The sequence below is a fragment of the Plutella xylostella genome, chromosome 11 (assembly GCF_932276165.1).
Source record: "Plutella xylostella chromosome 11, ilPluXylo3.1, whole genome shotgun sequence".
Lineage (NCBI taxonomy): Eukaryota > Metazoa > Arthropoda > Insecta > Lepidoptera > Plutellidae > Plutella > Plutella xylostella.
The window spans coordinates 3,630,858-3,653,890 of record NC_063991.1 but is presented as its reverse complement, the minus strand read 5'-3'; the positions used below and the strand labels follow the sequence as shown (position 1 = coordinate 3,653,890).

Sequence of the window (23,033 nt, the reverse complement as noted above, 5' to 3'; positions counted from 1 at the left end):
CACCGATAACTCTACATTCTGCCACATATTCACTCTTGTATGTAGCATAGATTTAGCAAACAAATGGAGGAAAAGCTAACCTCAAGACCAGAAGTAAGTATGAAGGTTTTATAAAACTATTCTTACCCAATGCAGTGCTAAACACTTTATTCAGCAGACTATCGGTGAAATTATCATTTATTAGCTTTAAGGGTGCGAATAGCTAAGAATATTTTTAGGTTTTTGACAAAAGCACATCCAAATACCGAAATACAAGCCAAGCTGTCATGTCATTGACAACATCATTGACATTTTGTTTGTAAATGAAAGTACTCTGTGGTTTTTGTTTTAATTTCACAGATTAAGTATTTCATTTTTACATCAACACCACCGCCGCCACAGCCGAGGCCTCACATGTTCCTTCTTGAGAGCTCTTACTTGCAGGTATTCTCGAGTAAAAGCAAGATAAAAAATTATAAGTAAATTTTAAATAGGAAAGACAGCAATAGCAAAGTAGATATCATAGACTAGTTTTGATGACAAACAATAGATGGCGCTGTGAACTCAATACCGGTACAGGACTTAACAGGACTGTATGAAATAACCGCGGTATCGAAGTTTATCAGCTAACTGAAATATATAGAAATTTCAACGCGAAGTTTAAGATAGAAAACATTGCATGATAGACAATATTCCGCCTTCTTGTACTACAAGTTTTGTTTAGTTTGCTGGTAGTTACTTACCTATAGCAGCGCTGTCATGTAGCATTTCATAGCTTGACAGAGGAGCGGCCTTTGACTCACCTCACTCTCTCACTCCATAAAAGTACTTTTATACCTAGATCATACCTAATCCTGCATGAAGCCTGCCTAAAGTTGAGTGATATTGAAACGTCATAACTAGTTACTACTCTTCTACTAGAGTTAGTGAGGACCCCGCGTCCCCCGCAGCCCCGCATAGTCAGACACATTGCCACAGAGGAACAATACACTAGACGTTGCGCTCAACTCCCCGTCTCCATGCTGACCCGCATGGGGAGTGCGAGTTTTTACTCCGTTAGAATAGCGGTGAGTAAACGCGAATTTGTGTAGCGCGAGAGAGTCGCCACCTAGCGGTATACGTGCTGCACTAGCTCCGCACCGTACAAATGTCGATTTTCACTGCTCAATCAGTTATGAAAAACACACCTAGCCCTCAGTTAAGTTGCCGGGGTGCGGGGGACCCAAGGGCAGCAAGAAACTACGTTGTTCTTAAAACGCCAAAAAATTTGATCGCATTCTATAACACTACTACAAATAAACTCTCTAACGTAGGTATTTATTGATTATTGAGGTGAAGTATATTGTAGTCTTTAAAATTATATAGGTGGTTACTGTCCAATATTTTATTCACATAAGAGTAATGACAAAACAAGCTTTGAATGAGTAGCTAGTAGCCGCCGCAGACGCCGTGTCCCGGTCGTCGGTGCACACATGGCGGCGTACAGTTGACGGCGAGCTGCGAGCGCAAGCGCTGAGCTGGACAGAAGCCAGGACAGTTGCTGAGGACAGGACGGCGCGGCGCACTCTTGCGAAGGCCCTCTGTACCACTGCGGTAAGAGCTCAGCAACAGGTACAACAAAAATGAATTATAGGTAATTATCTTTAACAAAAAACATCAGTATTTTGATATAATAATGTTTATTAAAAATATAGAACCAAATAGTTGTTTTCTACCGATTTCATATCATTTTAAAATGTTCCAAGGCTTACAATTGAGCCGGGATTTCAGGCATCTCGGTGTACAACAGGACGCTGTCCTTGAGCAGCCGGGTCACTCAGTAGTGAGTCACACGTGACGGCTACAGACGGCGCCGCTAGAAAGCGACCGTCCGCGCCGATGTCAGAATTGCAACTGAGGTGGTTAGTGTAGGTGGAGTCGCTTGTATGTGGGTGTAGGAGAGCGTGTCGACAACGCGGCCTGTGCATCGCCGGCGCTGCCTGCAGTGAGGGGACAGGCGGAGGCCGAGCCCTCGCCCGCAGCGCGCCCCACTGACACTCACTGACATCCCGCTGTTTCACGCCGTGTCATGTACTATGTTTCCTCATGTTTTCCGGATCTCAAATTTTTTCCGACACATTTCTTCAGAATCATATGCCTGTGTTGCAGTGTGAAGTAACATGATGTGCCTCTTAAGACTACCTTTACGGCAAAATTTTTTCATGCAAATGTCACACTGGAATGACTTTTCGCCAGTGTGAATTAACTTGTGCAGTTTTAAAGACGATAAATATTTAAAAAAATTCTTGCATGTTTCACACTGGAAAGGTTTGTCTTCAGTGTGATTTAACATGTGCGTCTTAAGACTATGTCTACGGTAAAATGTTTTAGAGCAAATGTCACACTGGAATGCCTTTTCGCCAGTGTGGATTAACTTGTGCCTTTTTATAGCACTTCTGTGATTGAAGGATTTCTTGCAAATGTCACACTGAAAGGGCTTTTCCCCAGCGTGAATTAATTTGTGTTGTTGTAAAGCCGATATATATCTGAATGTTTTCTTGCAAGTTTCACACTGAAATGGTTTTTCTCCAGTGTGAATTAACTTGTGGCTCTTCAAATGACATCTTCGATAAAATGTTTTAGAGCAAATGTCACACTGGAATGGCTTTTCACCAGTGTGAGTTAATTTGTGTAGTTTTAAAGACGATACATATTTGAATGTTTTCTTGCAAGTTTCACACTGAAATGGTTTTTCTCCAGTGTGAATTAACTTGTGGCACTTCAAATGACTTCTTCGTCTAAATGTTTTCGTACAAATGTCACACTGGAAGGGCTTTACCCCAGTGTGAAGTAACTTGTGTCTCTTTAATTCACTTTTTTCGTTAAATGTTTTCGTGCAAATTTCACACTTTTCTTCAGTGTGACGTAAGCTGTGGCTCTTCAAATGACATCTTCGTTTAAATGTTTTCATGCAAATGTCACACTCGAATGGTTTTTCTCCAGTGTGAATTAACTTGTGGCTTGTCAAATGACTTCTTCCTCTAAAGGTTTTCGTACAAATGTCACACTGGAAGGGCTTTTCCCCAGTGTGAAGTAACTTGTGTCTCTTTAATTTACTTTTTTCGTTAAATGTTTTCGTGCAATTTTCACACTTAAAAGGCTTTTCGCCATTGTGAGTTAATTTGTGTAGTTTTAAAGACAATACATATTTGAATGTTTTCTTGCAAGTTTCACAATGGAATGGTTTTTCTTCAGTGTGTCGTAAGCTGTGGCTCTTCAAATGACTTCTTCGTTTAAATGTTTTCATGCAAATGTCACACTCGAATGGCTTTTCGCCCGTGTGATTTAACTTGTGGGTCTTCAAATTGTATATTTGGTTAAATGATTTCGTGCAAATGTCACACTGGAATGGCTTTTTCCCAGTGTGTATTAACTTGTGTCGCTCCAAATAACTTCGAAATTTAAATGTTTTCGCGCAAATGTCACACTGGATGGGCTTTTCCCCAGTGTGAAGTAACTTGTGTCTTTTCATTGCAGACCGATGCCTCGATATTTTCTTGCAAATGTCACTCTCGAATGGCTTTTCGCCAGTGTGAATTAAAATGTGCTTTATCAAGCTGGTTTTTTTGCTGAATGTTTTCGTGCAGGTGTCACACACAAATGCTTTCTCACGTGGGTATATGATTTGTTTACGTTTCACAAGAGGAGCCGAGGCTTTAGTTGAGTTAGTGGTCTCGGTGTGTGTGCTTGTGTAATGTTCACTACACGCTTCAGTGGTGGGGAACAACACTGCACACTGAGCACAGTAACAGTTGTTGTTCAATAGAGTTGTATAACAGTTTGTTAAAATAATTTTCGCTCGCAAACATTTTTCAATTTTTTCATAATTCTGTTTAGTTATCCTCATGCTTCTATTTTCATCAGTGTATATTGACACTGCCAAATCTTGATCATTGTTTGTTTTGTTGTTTACAACATTATTACAGTCAGCTGGTGCATCAATTTCTCGTTCTTCGTCAGACTCATCTACTTGTATCTTGCCGAGTATAATTCTGTTTCTGTAAAATGGCAATTCATTTGGTACAACATTCTCTGATTCCTTCTTGATTTCAGTTTCAACTTCATCAAATTCTGTCAAACTGTTGCCCTTGACAGTTATTGTGCCATCCATGTCAGTACACAGGTGGTCAGGTTTCACATCCAGGTCTTGAGTGGAGCACTCCGTAGGGTGATCCCCACTGTAGACCGGTAAATTGTGTAGTTGATTTTTGTTTTCATTTATCTTTGATACTTCCGGCGACGTTGTAAATGTTTCTGTAAGGTACAATAATGTTTAATTGGGATAGATATCGACTGCAGCATTTAACATTGTCGTAAGTGAAAAATCGCTACTTTTCAGTAGAACCGTTTTAAGTTTTAAATATGACTAAAATAGTTCTAAAATTTACATTACTCTATCTATCTTAACCAAATTCGGCATGGTGACTTAGTTTTAAATGTGCCACAAGGTAGTAAGATAAAAAGTTAGTATTTTTGATAGGAAAGGTGAAAAAAGGCACATGTGACATTATTAACCGTCAAATCCCAGATTAACTTTGTCGGAAGAGTTAGATCCAACAATGTTAACTGGACTTAGTATTGTAAATTTTGTTGGTAGTGGGAGATTCAACAATGTTCACTGCACTTAGTACTCTAGATTTTGTCGGAAGTGGGAAATCCTGCTATTTTAAGTGGACTTTATATTCTTTGCGATGTCGGATTGATGCTTTCCTGAATCAATTTTTCTATGAACATTGTAGTTTTCCATTATTTTGTTTCTATTTTCTAAGATAAATTTTAGTTATCAATTATAATAATGCAACGATAATCTGCTTATAGTTCTCGACACAAAACTGAATGTCGCAGTTTCTTAAGGCATGCGAAGAACGGGAAATTCGGGAAACTTTGTCACATATTCTCCTCGGCCATTCCTCAGAGCCTGAAGACAAAAGTGTTCAGCCAGTGCGTCCTGCCAGTGAGGACGTATGGTGCAGAGACCTGGACACTGACGGTAGGACTGGTCCACCGATTTCAAGTCGCTCAGCGTGCTATGGAGAGAGCAATGCTTGGGGGTTCTTTGATAGGTCGTATCAGAAATCAGGTTATCCGTCAGAGGACTACGATTAACGACATAGCTGTCAAAATATGCAAGCTAAGTGGCAGTGGGCTGGTCATATCTGCCGAAGAATCGATAACAGTTGGGGTAGACGAGTTCTCGAGTGGAGACCACGAACAGGCAGACGCAGGGTGGGACGCCCTCCTGCCCGCTGGACCGTAGGCGGGTAGCCGGTAGTGGTTGGAGGACCGAATCTTGTGGCGCTCATTGGGAGAGGCTGCAACTGAGATTTACCAACTCCTCATTGAGTGTTGGTGTTGCGGTACAGTGCCAGGTAACTGGAGCGGAGCGGTCATAGTTCCTTTGCATAAAGACAAAGTCTGTCTCCAGGTCCGCAACATTTACCGTGGCATCAGCTTCTTGAGTATCGTTGATTCTGTATGCAAAAATATTGATTAAAAGGGTAGATAGGGAGACAGAGAATAAAAAATCTTGGATGTGTGGGCATGGTATTTGAAGAAAGGGAATGGGATTTGTGGATTACGATCTTATCACTACGAAATGTCTTAGATGTAGGGAAGGCTTTTATAGTAAGGAGGAATGATTTTGTGGGACACAATGTCCGTTTATGGAGTGGACAGCCAATTGACGCGACCACTGGGATCGCTTTAGGAACTTTGACTTGCGTTAGGATAAATATAGCCTTCACTGACTGGTTTAGCATCCACAGGGGTGTTAAGCCCTGCTTAATGTGTGCTTCGCCTTGGCTGTTTAATCTATTTAAAGAAAGTTATGTTAGGGATATAAAAGATGATAAAGAGGATTGCGAATCGAAAAGTTACTTCTTAAGTGCACGCTGTATGCTGACAATTAAGTCTTGCTATCATCGTCGGTAGAACAGCTGCAAAAATAAGTAACTTTCCGGTATGTTGTTTAAAAATGAAGGGAATGAAAGGCAAAAGTAATGATGTTTGAAAGAGATGAAACAGTGACTGAGTGTAAGATCACGATAGAGAATTAAAGAGCACAGCAAGAGAATGAGTTTGTATTGTTTGGGTAGCCTGTTAACGAGAGATGTAAGGGGGATATTGAAAGTGAAAGTGGGAAATCAGATAAATTTATTGGAGCCTGGAACTCTGTAATGAGGACTATGAGGAGTAAGAAAGTGTCTCAAAAAGCTCGTTTGGATGTTCATGAGAGTGTTGTTCCCTAAGCTGATGTCATTTATTATTGTTATCACTAAAGATCTAGCATATATTGCAGCTGTACAGTAAGAGGCTGAGAAATCTGCAGCTTACAGTGCACGTGACTGCACTAGTTCATCTTCAAATCCATTAGGAATTTTATTGACGGTTGTTATCCGAAAAACAACAAATAAAATAATAAAATATCGGTACCTATAAACATACAGAATGTAAAAGCAATGCTCCTGAAATTATGAACCACGTGGTCCTTCAGTCGAACTAAAAAAGTCTAAGGGACACACCTACGCAAATTATCATTTTTTTCAGTTTACCATACAGAATTACCTACTCTGGAATATTATGTATGGGATTTCGAAAGATGTGAGTGTTAAATTAAAGTAAAATATTTTTGTAGATATCAGAGCTTTTAACTGTTTTTGAAAAATCTGCCCTTAGTAAATTTACAGTAAGAGGCCTTTCTTACTAGGCCATGGTCACATCAGCAACTACGTATCCAAGCAGTCTATGGAAATGTATGGTATTAGCGACGATGCCACACCGTCGCCAAGTGAGTTAGGTACCATACATTTCAATACTTAAAGCTTGGACACGTTGCTGGTAACGCGGTCAATGAGGTTCTAGTGAGGCTGGGCTCTAACTTTTATAGAGAGCCGGTCGAGATTTTACAACGTTTACAGAAAATAATGGTACAGTGTACCACATCCAACTCAATAGTTTAACATTATGTACAAATAACAAGGTTGGTTCTTCCATATCCAACAATCACAAGGGAAAGAAGAACAAATAATAAAGTCGGTAATACCATATACAACAGTAGTACGTGAAACGCAAGCAAGTAACAATGTGGGATGTGGTACATCCGACTCAAAATTAAAATGATGCGCAGTTAATACTGTTGGATGTGCCGTTTGCTACAATGTTACCTGTTCAGTACTGTTTATACAACTTCCATACGAAAATTTTAATAAAATATTAATTGTTAAAAAAAATACATTGTATTAAGCAAGCATGTTAATGTGAGATGCTAAAATAACATATATTTGTTTAATTGCATCCGTTTTAATGGAACATGTTTGTACACAAGTCTTCAATTTCTGTCATACATTGTCTTGAGATCTTTACCCGTTCCTTGATACACTAAGTCTGTCATTATTTAGAGCAAGACATTATAGTTTCATTATTTTCATAAATTAATTGGTCATAAAGACCACATAATAAAATTGTATCACGCAACTTGGGCTCATCCCGCAAACATGGCGGGAAGTGGTAGATACGACCGGCCGCCCCGCTCGCCCGCCCCGGGAACAGTGTAGCAAAATACTTACCGACAGTGTTAAACGGTCGCCATGAACAGATCCGACTTTTTTCCACAAGAAAAATCGGGAAATACTCATAATTAAGAGCTGAAACTTTCCTAACACCTTCCTTATTGATATAATGACCTTCTAGTGCAATAATCTGAAAAATGGCCAAAAGTCAGTTACGACATTGTTAATTGCTACAGTCGATATAAATGTGCTTAGGGTGTGACATGAATGAAGAAAGGATAAACATTCTTCTTGTTATTGGTATTGAGCAACGCTAAAGTCGGTCTGTGTGAAAATATTAGCCAGATTACGGTTAGTGTGACTTTTCATGCAATTTTGTTCTCAGATGAATGTATGCAGGGGAATGTTAGAGAGAAGTATGAAAGTGAGTGCCATATTTAAATATAAGTTATCTACACTACTGTATTGGTTTAGCTGTAAGAGTAGCATAGTTATGGTTTTAGTAAATCTATATAATAAAAATGAATTGCTGTTCGTTAGTCTCGCTAAAACTCGAGAACGGCTGAACCGATTTGGATAATTTTGGTCTTGAAATATTTGTGGAAGTCCAGGGAAGGTTTAAAAGGTAAGAAAGGTAGTGTAGTGTAGGGTAGTGTAGGGTAGTGTAGGGTAGTGTAGGGTAGTGTAGGGTAGTGTAGGGTAGTGTAGGGTAGTGTAGGGTAGTGTAGGGTAGTGTAGGGTAGTGTAGGGTAGTGTAGGGTGGTGTAGGGTGGTGTAGGGTAGTGTAGGGTAGTGTAGGGTAGTGTAGGGTAGTGTAGTGTAGGCTAGTGTAGGGTAGTGTAGGGTAGTGTAGGGTAGGGTAGGATAGGGTAAGATGCGGTATAAAGTTCGCCGGGTCAGCTAGTAATACATTAATAAATATCAAATTATAGTAACGATTTGGGTTTTTGTATACCTGATATATTACAATGTATCTGTATAATAAATAAATACTTAATAAATTTTGCCAGGCGTGGGTAGGGTTTATTTGACAGTAGTATTAATGACAAAGTCTATAAATGTTTTTTTTAAGAAAAGTAATAATGAATGCATGAATGATGATGGAAGATAATAATTTATACTTAACTAGTTCTTCCCACGCGCTTCGCTTCGCCCCAAATAGTTTTCCCGTGGGAATTCCGGGATAAAAAGTAGCCTATGTTTTTTCTTAGGGTCTAGACCGTATGTATACCAAATTTGATTCAAATCCGTTCAGTAGTTTTGGCGTGAAAGAGTAACAGACAGACAGACAGTTACTTTCGCATTTATAATATTAGTAAGGATATTACGAGTAGTAAGGATAATATGTGGGGACATCTCACAAACAGCCATCGGACCCCAAACTAGACAGAGCCTGTAATATGGCTATCGGACAGCTGATACATTTACACAAATACATAGATAGATATGTCGCAGGCATCTGGTTGAATCTCCTTTTTGGTTGAATCACTAGCTCCTTCATTGTATCCAGTAAGTAGTAAGTACGACAAACTGCGTGGGGTGTTAGGTCTAGGCCTACCTAAAAAACATGAAGTATGTTCCTTTAGAAACGATACAAATAATCCAAAGAATTATCCAATCATCAAATCATTTTTTTATAAGCTGATTCGCTGTAAGTAGTTACTAAACTCATCCCGGAAACATTGTTAAAAAAATGTTTTGACGATTAGATTATTTGTTAGCATTAGGGTATGCAATACTGGTAATATTTTCAATACCGGTATTGAGTTCTAGTACCCGAACTCAATACCGGTATTGAAAATATTACCGGTATTGCATCATCCCATCATCATCATGGTATGCAGGATCCCGGTATTAGACTTCCTTGTTATAAATGGCATATATTTTGTTTAAAGGTCGTAAAGGGCAAAATACAACAAGAAAAAGCCATCAAATTCTGTATTATGTCATATTTTTTTACGAGAATTGAGTATTAGAGTTAAAATTTTAGAACGCATGGACAACAAGTAGGTTTCCAAAGGCCAAAAACCGCATGTAACGGGTGAAAACAAGTGCACTTTCATAGTATATAGGAGCACAAGGCTAACTATATCGCTTGATTTATAGCCTCAAAAATGTCCAATTCCGGTATAACTTCAATACCGGTATTAACATTCAATACCGGTATTGAAAAAAGCGTGGATTTTGTCCGGGTTCCCCGTATTACGCAATACCGGTATTGCGGTATTGCATGCCCTAGTTGGCATATGTGTATCGTTTCTGAAGTAGCATACTTTGAGGTTGATAAAATAGGATGAATAACAAAGATTTTGTGTTTTATTGATCTTTTCCCTATACTTTTTGCACAGAGTTGTATAATATAACCTTAACAGAGCATTCAAATTACAAACCTGGTGCTACACTTTCACTTGTATCAAAATCAATAATTTCTTGTTTGAGAACGGCAAGATCTGGAAACACGCTCCTCACAGTAGGGTTGTTCAACAGATCATGTTCCTCTATGTCCATGCCATCCTCCATCTTATAGTGTGGTTTTGTACAACTAAAACAAGAGACATAATTATACTCAAATTTGCATTTATTTTGTACTTACTTCATATACAAATGACATCAAGTTGACTGGAAGCAGAACCAGCCACTCATACAAAAGTGTGAGGATGTAGGATGCTACTGCATATGACAGTAAGTACCTACATTGAAAATTATTTTAGTAGGTAAGTAGGTATCTACATACCTAGTACTTATAATACCTATTATTTATTTCAGAAAAAGGTGGAAAATAATGGTAAGTATTTAAAATCATTTCATTCCAGTCGTCATAAGGCACAAGAATGGTTAAAAATATATAAAATTTTAGAAAAAAATAATAGACTTTTACTATAAGTACCAGTAGATCTAGATTCTAGAGCTAAAAAGATAAGAACCTACTCATAGTTTTAAAAAAGAGGCCACAAACAAACGCTTTTATAGCATTTGTTGAGGAAGGCCCTCACCACCTACCACCTGCTAATTAACCCGCCAGTGGTGACGTGAATTTGACTTACATCGTTGGTGACGCCGGTCTCACGCACCGGGATTTTCAAACTTATTTTTTTTACTTAATTAACTACACATGCTACTTAAAATTAGTTTAATTTTAAAGATAAGTATTTGTTTGACAATAAAACAAAGCATTATCATAAATCACGGCTCGTTTATTAGTCCTTTTACCATGGTACTTAGAACACTTAATATTTACATAATTTTTCACCTATCATCTTAAAAATTAAAAAAATATAACAATGACGCAATTTTTGATAACTAAGTCCACCTTTTATAGTTTTATAACACTACGAACTTCATAAGAAAAAACAAAAATTTGTATACTTCTACCAAAAAAATAATAATAATAATACACTAAAAGTCATTGTTTCTCCACAGCCAAACAGTCTCTGCAAGACGGCACTTACATGGTCGTAACACATATATTTCTAACACTTTGTGACAAATATATTAAATTTTTCTGTTATTTTCGCTATCCACATTCATAACATTGACAATTTTTTGAAGGTCCAGCTATGTCCGTCGTCATTTTCAAGGACATGCTGAAACTAGCTGATATTACTGTAAAAACTTATTGAAATCTATTAAGTACTTATATTTGTATAAATACCTACAACTATCTATTAAAAATAGTTCAATCATGAAATTTACAATCACAAAACAAAAATACAGTCAAGAAAAATAAAAAAAAATTATAAAAAATTTAAAAAACATCTTTAAATTTGACTTACATAATCGGTGACCCCGGTCTCACGCACCGGGTTGGCGCCAAAACTCCGAAACCTGCGCACGAGTCACCGTCGCGGGGTGGACTGACGATGGGGGATGGAAAATGAGGCAGCTACCCGAAATCACAACAAAAATCGATGGCTAGTGAGAAAGTTATTCGACTTTTTCGAACCACCCGGTCTCACAGACATATACGTCACCACTGGCGGGTTAAAGACCTCTGCAGGCTCTCTCACTTCCACTGAGCCAACAACCACCGACAACTCTACATTCTGCCACATATTCACTCTTGTGTGTAGCATAAATGACAATGGGCGTTTTGGGACCTATGTCCAATAAAGACGAGACATACCTATGCTACATAGGTTTAGCAAACAAATGGAGGAAAAGCTAACCTCAACACCAGAAGTACGAAGGTTTTATAAAACTATTCTTACCCAATGCAGTGCGAAACACTTTATTCAGCAGACTATCGGTGAAATTAGCATTTATTAGCTTTGAGGGTGCTAATAGTTAAGAATATTTTTCGGTTTTTGACCAAAACACATCCAAATACGCAAAATGACCCAAATGCAAGCCATAGAAAAATAACACTACGTGATGCAAGCCTAGCTGTCATGTCATTGACATTGAACATTGACATTTTGTTTGAAAGTACTCTGTGGTTGAATGTTTCTATTTCACAGTGGCTCAAAAGGACAAGTGGACGTTGTTACGCAGAAAGGACTTGGTCAAAATTGAGTTATATACTAGAACATGCTATTTAATGTAGGGTCTACCTACCAAGAAAACAAACACAATAAAAAACCGACTACAACATACTTCTTTCAGAGAAACCCATTTCCTATTAATTCATGAAAAAAATAGTTTTGCATAAAGGTCTGAAACGCTCTGAGTCGTTTTAGAGAAATACTTATTCATTGAAAAAAGACAATTTGTATTTAGCAGAAAGGACTCAAACCGCCTGGGTCGTTTTAGCGAAATGCTTATTCATTGAAAGAAGTCAATTTGTTTTAAGCAGGAAGGACTCAAACTGTCTGAGTTGTTTCAGAGAATATAAGTTTTTGATAAAACAAGTCAAATTTTATTTGTCAGAAAGGATTCAAACTGTTTTTGTTCCGTCTCTAGGCCACTATTCTGTGACCGCCTTTTTCCACCTTTTTATTTATTTATTGTTTAGAAAAACCAACAGCGTTTCACAAAATAGGTATAGTCTTAATTAGTAAGTAGGTATTCTTAAATAAGGCCAATAACAGGTTTCTACGAAAAATAAGTGATCTTAACTACAAGATAGCAAGCAAACAAACATATTTTTAAAGGAAAAAATTATGTTAAATTACTCAGTTATAGTAGTAGTTAGGGTAACGTACCTAGGGACATTTTCGACTACCCCAACTTTGAATGAAGCTATCACAGCGTACAATTAAGATATTAATGTGAAATTTTCTTTATTCGGTAGGATATATAATCTATTATCACTAGTATTTGTGCTAAAGCTTTAGTGTGGCCAGATTTTATTAAATTAAGATAAAAGTAAAAATGCTTGTTTTGACCCAAGGTACGTTACACGTTTGTACCTTGGGACACTGTTTCCTATAGCTTTGTACTATGGAAAATGCAAACTTCTAAATAACGCCTTATATCTCTGTTCTTATTGATTTACTGCATCTCTCTTCTGTCTAGTTTCACTCTGGCACTAATAAAAACAGAGATATAAGGCGTTATTTAGATGTTTGCATTTTCCATAGTACAAAGCCATAGGAAACAGTGTCCCAAGGTACAAATTTAATCGTGTCCCAAGGTACAAAAAACCAATATTTAACCAAAATTTAAATATCTTTATTTTTTATTTAGGAATCTTTCAGATAATTACCATGTCATAAAATTAAATAACTGAAAAGTTATACGTGACATCCATGTCTTTATTTTGAGCATGCCTCAATGACATAAAGCAACACAAAAAACTATACAAAAGCTACTTTTGACTCCAAAAATCTTTATATTGTCTTCACCACACACTCGATGCTGGTATGATCACGAGACTCACTAGTTTTGCCAAGCGAGTAAAATACTATGCCTAGGGTAGAATTTTAATGTGTTTATTTAGCCGGTTTTTAAAATACAATCAATGTCCCGAGGTAAAAGCGTCCCAAGGTACGTTACGTTACCCTACATGGATGGGGAAAACATATAGTTATAAGTATAGTTATAAGTAAGTATTCAAAATAGCTAACTGATAACTGTTACAAATAAATTATATACTTAATTAGTCTTTATATTAAATCCACATATAATATAATATTTTATACATATTATAACACAATCCTATTAAATAAAGACACAAACATTTACAAATTTATTACAATTTAGATATTTATTTATTACTACACTGAAAGGGAGTTGTTGAGCATACTTATTATGCATCTATCCACCTACCGGTATTATTCATATATTTATCTAACAGTGTAAATACAAAATTTAACTTCTCGGGTTTCTATAAAATATTCGCATACAAAATTTTAACAAGATGGCGACCGGTGGGTATTGAAGCCCATACCAACTATGACGTCATTATTCGACCCCAACCGAACATACATAATATGAATAGTATCAAAATTTGCTTTTTGACAGTAAGATCACGGTGAAGAGAGTTTAAAACGAGATAGAAAATAGCCGCGCAGGACTGTATGAAATAACCGCGGTATCGAAGATTCTCAGCTCTATCTGGTACTACTATGCTACTGGTAGAAAATGCTGCTAGCATTAAGTTCACCTTTGTACGAATTTACTTTGTGCAATAAAGAATTTAATAATACCTACCGCCAAACGACGGCGGTGAACTAGAAAATATTTAAGTATTATTTATTAAGATAGACAGTTTTATAATAAATAATAATATATAGCTTCTCTTTTAGATTTTTTTAGGTTGTTAATTAGTTTTAGAGCTTAATATTCCAATTAATCGTTTGTTTAAATAAAAATCCCATAATAATATCTTGAACATAAAGAAATTCCAATACCAAGTTTTAGATAGAAAACATTGCATGATAGGTTATAATAGCTCAGCCGTACTTAATAGTTATTTGTAAAGAGTTTTTGTTGTTTAGTTTGCTGGTACCTATAGAAGCGCTGTCATGTCGCATTTCATAGCTAAACAGAAGAACCGAACGAATGAATTATAGTGCCACAAACTTATCTGTTCCGGTGAGAGCTTACGTAAATGTCTAATATTTCTTGATTTGGTAAGATTTTAAGGTTGCCTGTAGTGGTAATTCACCCTTGCGGTTTTAATAAACCTGGGCATTTAATCTATATGAATATATAATTCATTGGTAAGTTATGAGATTAGGATCAATTTAGTTCGGTCTCACCGGAACAGATAAGTTTGTCGCACTATACTGTCTTAATGGTGTTATGAATGTTCCTTTTTTTTAAATAGGTACTTTTAATTTTTTATCTTGCTTTCACTCGAGAATACCAGCAAGTTGAAGCTCTCAAGAAGGAACATGTGTGAGGCCTCGGGTGAGGCAGCAGTCCGGCGCGGTGCGCGGTGGTGTTGAGGTAAAAATTAAATATTTAATCTGTGAAACTAATACATCAACCACAGAGTACTTTCATTTACAACAAAATGTCAATGACATGACATGACAGCTTGGCTTGTATTTCGGTCATATTTCGGTATGGGTAGCAATCACAGGGGTATAATCGTGACAGTTCTGACATTGCGAAAAAGAGACGCTTAGCTACATTAAGCGTAAGAAAGAAACGTTAAGCTGCAAATGTTTTTTGTCCTTTTTGCTGTGGCGCCTGTTTACGTCAGTTCTCTGTGCCAAACAATGAAACAAATGAAAAATCTGTGCCAAACAAAGGCTGACAGTTACAACAAAATTTTCTAAATGCTATTTATTTTCGATTTGCTAGTGATTTGTGGGTGTTTATTAAGTTTATTAGACTATTATCATCACTTAACGAGTGTGTGACATGGGTGGGTGGATTTTGTTCGGTTGTTTAGAGCATATTGAACGAAAACACGATGGAATGATGGATGAGATATATTTTCACATGTAAGTAGATACTATCAAGTTTAACAAGCTTACATTCATCATAGTACTATCTATTGGCTCGATTTTAATATAAAACGATACTAATTTTAATACTGTAAGGTCTTTTAGTATCAGTTTTAAGTAAAAATTACGAGGTACCATATCATAACAAATCACATGGTGTTGCAAGTTATTGAAAATTTATTTTACCCACAAATATTATAGTATGCAAAGAAAATACTAGAAATTGTAACGGACTCGGGTTGGGTTTACAAATGGGGCGCACGAATTCGGTTTTTGTGAAGATTGTATTTTGTAGAAGTCATTCTCCTCTTTCAAATGAGGTGCCTCTCATTGTGAGGAAACGTTCGTTTCGTTTTTTTCTTCTATGTGTGATTTCTTCTGTATAATATAAAGTTTATTGTATTGATACGAAATACGTGTTTCCTTTAAAAAAAACCCCATCACATATTTGGCCCACGATTATAATGCTCATGCTCATCCATTTATCTCTTTCATAGGTTTCCGACAGAAAAAAAAATATCAAGAAAATGGATAGACATTACCGGTCGCACAAATTGGGAACCAAGGAAACATACAAAAATTGTGTTAGGCACATTTTGAAGAGGATTGTTTCGATTGGACGAAGACAATGAATTATACAATCCACTCAGTTTTGTGTATATTAAATAATTATATTGAAATCAAATAAGTATGAGTAAAGTTTTTTTTCTTATATCGTCGGTTGACAGGAAAAACTCAATAAGGCAGATTTTTCAATATTCAGATAAATGTTATCTGGGTAATACAAACATTGAGAAACATTGAGACTATTTGAGACGCAACAGCATCAAAATTATTTCCTAGCAAAACTTTTGTCTGGCTATTGAAAAATTAGCCTTTAGTGTGTTTTTCCTATCAACCGACGATATACTCAAGTTTTGTTTTTGTTATTATGATAAGTTAAATTTCCCCATATTTAGGTTTTATTTTTTTGTCGGCAACATCTATGGTTTGAGTGAGAAAGAGAATAGTGCACACGGCGATTGCGAATCTATTTGTAGTTGATCTGAGGTAGCAATAAAACGAGTGACTGTAAATTACAGTTCTAAGTGTCAAAATTAATTAATTTGGGTTATAGAATTACTAAGTGAGCGACTGACTGCGAGTGACGAGAAATCAACAGAACAGCAACTTACAAACATTAATTTGAGTTACTTAAAATACAAAATGAGCAGCTTCATAATATTTGATTGACCTAATATTTGTTTGAGTGTCAACGTTACGTCCTGCATTTTTTTCAATATTTGGCAAATGTATTTTTTATACTGAGCGGCATTTTATCTTAAATGAAGTGTTTCGAATACAAAAACCACTTTGAAAAATACACTAATGAGCAGAGTATAAAAAACATACACTCACGCCTTGTAATAATGTACTCCCTTGCGGGGTAGGCAGAGGTGCATTGCTGCACCCACTTTTCGCCAGAGCGTTATGTTAGTCCCAATGTAATAGGGGGCGGGCCTATTGCCATTTTACGGGCACATCCAAGACCCGAGAACAAATATCTGTATTTAAACAAATATCTGCCCCAGCCGGGCAATCGAACCCGGGACCATCGGCTCAGTAGTCAGGGTAAGATAAAAAAGATAAAAAATATTTATTCGGTGACCAGCACCACACACCAAAAATACACAAGGAAACAACAAATAAAACAAAAGAACTTATATGACTAAACTTATAGTATAGTTTAAATCTGTAGCATTTTCGTTGCAAAGTAAAGCAAAAAGAAGCGTAAGTATCAAAAAAAAACATAAGCCCTCAAATAGATTATCAGTAACCAATAATCATTAATAAAGCAGCATACAAAACTTTGCTCAAAGTGAACTTTTTAGTAGTTCGCTAAGTATAACCTCACTTAGAAAAATCGAATCTATCTTAATATTGAAGTTGCCCTCTCTGTATTTCCAGTCGCTCACTTAGTAATTAAGTCGCTCGGATAAAATTTTAATATCTGAAATTGATTTATCATAATCCACTTTTTGTAAGCTCGTTTTGGATTTTATTATAAATCAATATTCGTCGTCAGTTTAGTTAATTTTTCGCTTACTAAAATTCATACCGCTCAAGTTATTAAAACAGTATGTCATCATCAGTCGCAAAGTTTTTTTTTGTTCGCTCGTTTTATAATTCCCCTTTCGGTATTTGGCAATTGGCAATGACGACATTGACGACTTTGTCCTTCGAATTTCGTCATTTGTATTTGGATGTGTTTTGGTCAAAAACCTAAAAATTATCTTAACTATTAGTACCCTCAAAGCTTATAAATGCTAATTTCACCGATAGCCATATGAAAAAAGTTTCGCTTTCCATTGGGTAAGAATAGTTTTATAAAACCTTCATAATTATTTACTTCTAGTGTTGGTGTTGAGGTTAGCTTTTTCCTCCATTTGTTTGCTAAGTGACATGTATGCTGCGTACACACAAGAGTGAATATGCGACAGAATGCAGTGTGGTGAGTGGCTGAAGGCTCAGTTGATGTGGTGACGTTGCACATGTTTTAAAATGCACTATATAAGTAGGGATCTGATAAAAAATACAAGGTAAGTAGGTACATTATGAATGAATTTCACAAAAAAATGCCACTAAATTTAAATGAACTAGGTAACTATATTATATTTGCTATTGACCTAAATATCTGTTGAAATATCTGAAAGCAATTCTTCTCAATTGTAAGGTTTTCACTGTTTTCCCTTATTAGGTACATCTCTTTATGTTCTTAATAAATTTAACATATGAGGAAACAGAAAATATTATAAACTGAACACCTTCTTTTTGCTGCCTACTTCAATCATCATCTATTTATACCTATAGTTTGTGTTGTGCATTAGTTTTGTATATTTGTTACCTAATCATAACTTTAGTATTATATTGTTATTAATCAAATTTTAGTCCTGTACTTTTAATATTAACTTGTATATATATTTAATCATGTGTACCTACTTAGTTAAATTAGTTGTATTTTATTAAATTATTGTCTTGGTGGATTAAGCGGGGCACCCAGTAATACAGGTTCCCACCTAGTACAGGGGCCCTTGCGAATTGTTTTAACTTGTGTTTTTTGTACAATAAACAATTTTAATTTAATCTCTTTGATTCTGCTGCCAGCATCATAACAAATGCTAGATAGTAGATATATACTTATTTGAAGTAATTAATAATCTACTTCTTCTTCTTCCTTGCATTATCTTTATTTAAGGTGAGTCGGGGCAAGCGCGCCATAGTTTTTTCATAGATGAATTCAACTCAATATATCTTCTCTATTTACTGACCTAAACATGTAAATTTATAAAATTTACAATCTTTGGTTATTTGAGATAATAATGTTACGTTGATTAAGTGAATATACTGATAAATTTAGGATATAATGCTAGTTTTTTAAAAACATGGAGATAGGCGCACTTGCCTCTGAAAATGGGGCAAGTGCGCCTACACAAAATAAACCGCCAAAAGTAATGCTTAGCAGAAAAACACCAAATTTACTTGAAAGAACGTCAACAAAAAAACACAATACTTTTGGGTTATTTTTGAAAATGGCAATACAAAATAAGTTACGGCCATCAAATGAAATTCGGGGCAAGTGCGCCATATCTTTCGAGTCAGGGGTTCTCAACAATCATAGGTGGGTAGCTTTTTGAATTTTGATAAAAACTTTAATGTATGTGTAGATGAAATTTTATACTGGCATAAATTATGACAAATCACAGTAATAGGAAAAAAAACTTTAATTTCAGGCTATAATTATATTTATTAGCATAAAAACAAAACGTACAAAATTTTCATAAACAAATTTAACAAAACTTAAACATTTTTTCTTATTACCTAGTACTTAATAGATATTCAGTCGAATAGCAGTCTTCGCTTACTTAATTCAAATTATATATGTTTTAGAAAAGACAATATAAACACCTGTAATCAGTATTGTAACCCGTAATCAGTATTGTAACTCGTATTGTATTAATCATATATTGTACTAATTATTGTATTTTAATCAACAGGCATAAAATGGTATGAATTACCTAATTAATTATGGCAGGTTACCAATTTATATTATAAAATTAGCATAAAGTGTTCTCGAGTTGTGATACTAGTCACTTACCAAGCCTCCAGTATGAATTTGGCTAAATAAATAAAAAAAGATATCAAAGGCAATTTTGGAAATAATCGGCCACCTTATGGTTGGTAACCCCTGCCTTGGGGCAAATGCGCCATATAAAAATGGCTGGTCCTAGTACTCAGGCGCACTTACCCCTCTCGAAAATTTTTAGGTTAAGATTTATAATTGGCTAGAAAATTATTAATTTCGCTACTAAAAAGAAAAATACAAGTAAGGATTTAAAGGAAATCTTTTAAATTATACACTCACCTTATTAGTTTCCCCAAACACTGATGATTTTCTGAGATTTTAATGGATTTGTAACACGTGCTCATCTCGTAATTGATGTTAAAATGACACTAAAAATAGAATGTCCATTATCTCAAATTAGAGCAAGCAGAGCCATCTGTGATTTAAACCCGGAACTTCATTTGATTTGTTCCATGGATGTAAGATGTCGTTAAGAGTCCCACATCAGTAGTTTTTGAGATAATAGGGGGGGGCGCTCTTACCCCGTAGGCGCGCTTGCCCCGACTCACCTTAGTTGGCTTTGTGCATCATGTCAGACCATTTTATAATCTACTTATACTCGGTCCATTATATTATTGGTTTTCGAAATTCCATACATATTTGACGACTGCAAAGGCAAACCATCTTTACTTACCAGACATAAGGAAACGTTTAAAATACAATAACATAGTGGAAGCTCTATAAGACTGCATATATTTTGTGTTTCAGTAGTACAGGAGAGCAGTATAAGATGGAGGATGACATAGACATAGAGGAGCATGATCTGTTGGACGACCCCGCCTTGAGGAGCGTGTTTCCAGATCTTGTCATCCTCAAACGGGAAATCATTGATTTTGATGTCAGTGAAGGTATGATACTTACCAGTTCTGTTGACTAAGGGTGAAATGCACCAAAGTGTTAAATCAAGATTAAGTGTCCAATCTCGATTTAAGAAACGGCATTCCATATAAAAGAGAATAGCCAAATCTGACCCACTTTGCAGCCACAAACCAACCAGCCACCAGCCAACTCACTAAAAAACATCTATTTTTATTCAGGGATAATGAGGGAAAAATATTTTTTAAAATCTAACCTCTTTTAAAAATTAAACTTAGTTTGAGGACTTTGAGGGAAACATCTAGTAGAGTACAAAGACTTGATCTTTCAGCACTTATTTATTTTCGTTATCCCAAGCCTCATAATAATAAAGTTTACACCAGGATATACTGTAGTCATGGGCTACTACACATCAGTACATATTTCATCAATGGCTGCTCTTGCAGGTCATGGCGCCATAGAGATTTGGCCCTCATTATCTGCTTTGTTTTCATTATAACTTACTAATTCCCATCAATATCATCCATGCTGTTAGCAAAGGGCCGCAGCAAAGCACTGACACCTTTTCCGATCTTAGGCCTCAATGTATACAGTAAGAAAGCTGAAAAACACTGTTCCTAAAACTGTTAAAATCCTTACAACTTCAAGTCTCTTTTCTATTTTTTATTTGATAACACTTTCACATTCACCATAAAGGTATTCATCAATCATTGAAACCCAACCTGTACCTTTCAGAAACCACAACAACGACAGAAATTCCAATGAGACAGGAATACCAACTGGACTGCTCTTTGAAGGAGAACAGTGGGAGTCCTCCTCCCGTGTGCCCCGCGCATGACACAGATGTCAAACCTGACGTGTTATCTACGGACATGGATGACACTATAACTGCTGAAAACTACAATTTGACTGAATCTGAAATTTTAGTCTCTGATATAAAGAAAGAATCAGAAAATGCCGTATCAAAGGAGTTGCCATTTTACAGAAACATAAGTATACTCGGCAAGATACATGTAGATGCGTCAGACAAAGTAGCTAATTATGTTATTAATAATGAAGAGAAACTAAAGCCTAATTCCGGTTTGGCAGCGGCAATAAACTCTGAAGCAGGTAGAAGCAAGATAAGTAAATAAATAAATAAATAAATATGTGGGGACATCTCACACACGGCCATCCGACCCCAAGCTAGGTAGAACCTGTGTTATGGGTGTCGGACAGCTGATATATCTACACAAATACATAGATAGATACATATTGAATATATAAACGACAACCAGACACAAAGTAAACAGTATTGTGAATTTGAACAGTATTGGCAGCTTAAAATTATTCTTACTGACTGTTATACATCTCTATTGGACAATAACTGTTACTGCGCTCAGTGTGCAGTGTTGTTCCCCACCACTGAAGCGTATAGTGAACATTTCACGAGCACACACACCGAGACCACTACCTCAACTAAAGCCACGGCTTCTCCAGTAATACGTAAAAAAATAATATACCCACGTGTACAGAAATTTGTGTGTGACACCTGCGAGAAAACATTCAGCAAAAAAAGTAGCTTCATAGAGCACATGTTACTTCACACTGGCGAAAAGCCATTCCAGTGTGACATTTGCACGAAATCATTCTACCGAAGACATCATTTGAAGGGCCACAAGTTAGTTCACACTGGCGAAAAGGCATTCCAGTGTGACATTTGCACGAAATCATTCTACCGAAGAAGTCATTTGAAGAGCCACAAGTTAGTTCACAGTGGCGAAATGCCATTCCAATGTGAAATTTGCCCGAAATCATTTAACCAAATAAGTCATTTGAAGAGTCACAAGTTAGTTCACACTGGCGAAAAGCCATTCGAGTGTGACATTTGTATGAAAAGATTTAGTCATAGATGTAATTTGAAGAGCCACAAGTTACGTCACACTGAAGAAAATTCATTCCAGTGCGAAACTTGCGAGAAAACATTCAGATATGTATTGGATTTAAAACGACACAAGTTAATTCACATTGGAGAAAAACCATTCGAGTGTGAAACTTGCAAGAAAACTTTCGACCGCATAAGTTATTTGAAAATTCACATGTTAACTCATAGTGTCGAAAAGCGGTTCGAATGTGAAACATGCAATAAAAAGTTCATGCGAAAGAATTACCTGAAAGCGCACATGTCACTTCATACTCGTGAAAAGGCATTCGAGTGTGGTACATGCAAGAAAACATTTAGACACTACACCACACTGAAAAGACACAAGTTAATTCACACTGGCGAAAAGCCATTCCAATGTGACATTTGCAAAAAACTGTTTAACCAAAGAAGTGCTTTGAATAGACACAAGTTACTTCATACCGCAGCACAGCGATATGATTCTGAGGGAGTCAGACAACAAAGTGAGATCCGGGAAACATGAGGAAACATAGTACAAACCACATTTCACAAAACTTAAACTGATGACATTACCAAGCTTGTACATTTATGAAGTTGCAGTATTCGTCAAATCGCACGAACGAACATAAACTATGTGCATTCTCGAGGAGGACAGCTCTCTTCGATAATAGTATATTTGGAATGTCTACAAAAATCTTTAACCGCTTACCGCAAGTTATAAGAGAGACGAATAATATGATTCAGTTTAAAAATAAATTATAAAACTTCTAGTAGTAAAGACATTTTATAATCTATGTGTTTTTTTTTTG

General features: G+C 36.2%; 3 protein-coding genes across 9 annotated transcripts in view; 1 reads left to right on the top strand and 2 right to left on the bottom strand.

Moving 5' to 3' along the window:
- The window catches only part of LOC119693291 (zinc finger protein 1 homolog), a 538,991-nt gene that overhangs the window by 409,387 nt on the left and 106,571 nt on the right, over window positions 1–23,033 (bottom strand). The gene's annotated exons all lie outside the window — the stretch shown is intronic.
- LOC125489132 (zinc finger protein 85-like) lies at window positions 1,700–11,893 on the bottom strand. Its single transcript, XM_048623903.1, has 3 exons — window positions 11,735–11,893; window positions 9,917–10,068; window positions 1,700–4,272 (listed from the first exon to the last, which is right to left on the bottom strand). Exons 2-3 carry the CDS (start codon window positions 10,044–10,046, stop codon window positions 2,063–2,065), a joined length of 2,340 nt encoding a protein of 779 aa, XP_048479860.1. The 5' UTR covers window positions 10,047–10,068; window positions 11,735–11,893; the 3' UTR covers window positions 1,700–2,062.
- LOC105389491 (zinc finger protein 883) lies at window positions 17,661–23,018 on the top strand. Of its 4 annotated transcripts, none has more exons than XM_048623973.1 (4): window positions 17,661–17,716; window positions 20,235–20,374; window positions 21,078–21,471; window positions 21,631–23,018. In XM_048623973.1, the coding sequence occupies exons 1-4, from the start codon at window positions 17,691–17,693 to the stop codon at window positions 22,745–22,747; spliced, it is 1,677 nt and encodes a 558-aa protein (XP_048479930.1). In that variant the 5' UTR covers window positions 17,661–17,690; the 3' UTR covers window positions 22,748–23,018. The 4 variants fall into 4 exon arrangements, with proteins under 4 accessions (XP_048479930.1, XP_048479931.1, XP_048479932.1 ...); XM_048623974.1 differs by having other exon boundaries at window positions 17,696–17,716; window positions 20,238–20,374; XM_048623972.1 differs by lacking the exon at window positions 17,661–17,716 and adding an exon at window positions 17,786–17,943.

Bases quoted from the DNA above. Each gene is read 5' to 3' on its own strand.
- LOC125489132 (XM_048623903.1), bottom strand. From the start codon at position 10,046: ATGGAGGATGGCATGGACATAGAGGAACATGATCTGTTGAACAACCCT. The intron at 4,273-9,916 runs GTTTGTAATTTG...TGTACCTTACAG, and splicing joins AAGTGAAAGTGTAGCACCAG to AAACATTTACAACGTCGCCG.
- LOC105389491 (XM_048623972.1), top strand. From the start codon at position 17,906: ATGCACTATATAAGTAGGGATCTGATAAAAAATACAAG. The intron at 17,944-20,234 runs GTAAGTAGGTAC...TTTGTGTTTCAG, and splicing joins GATCTGATAAAAAATACAAG to TAGTACAGGAGAGCAGTATA. The intron at 21,472-21,630 runs ATAAATAAATAA...GACACAAAGTAA, and splicing joins GGTAGAAGCAAGATAAGTAA to ACAGTATTGTGAATTTGAAC.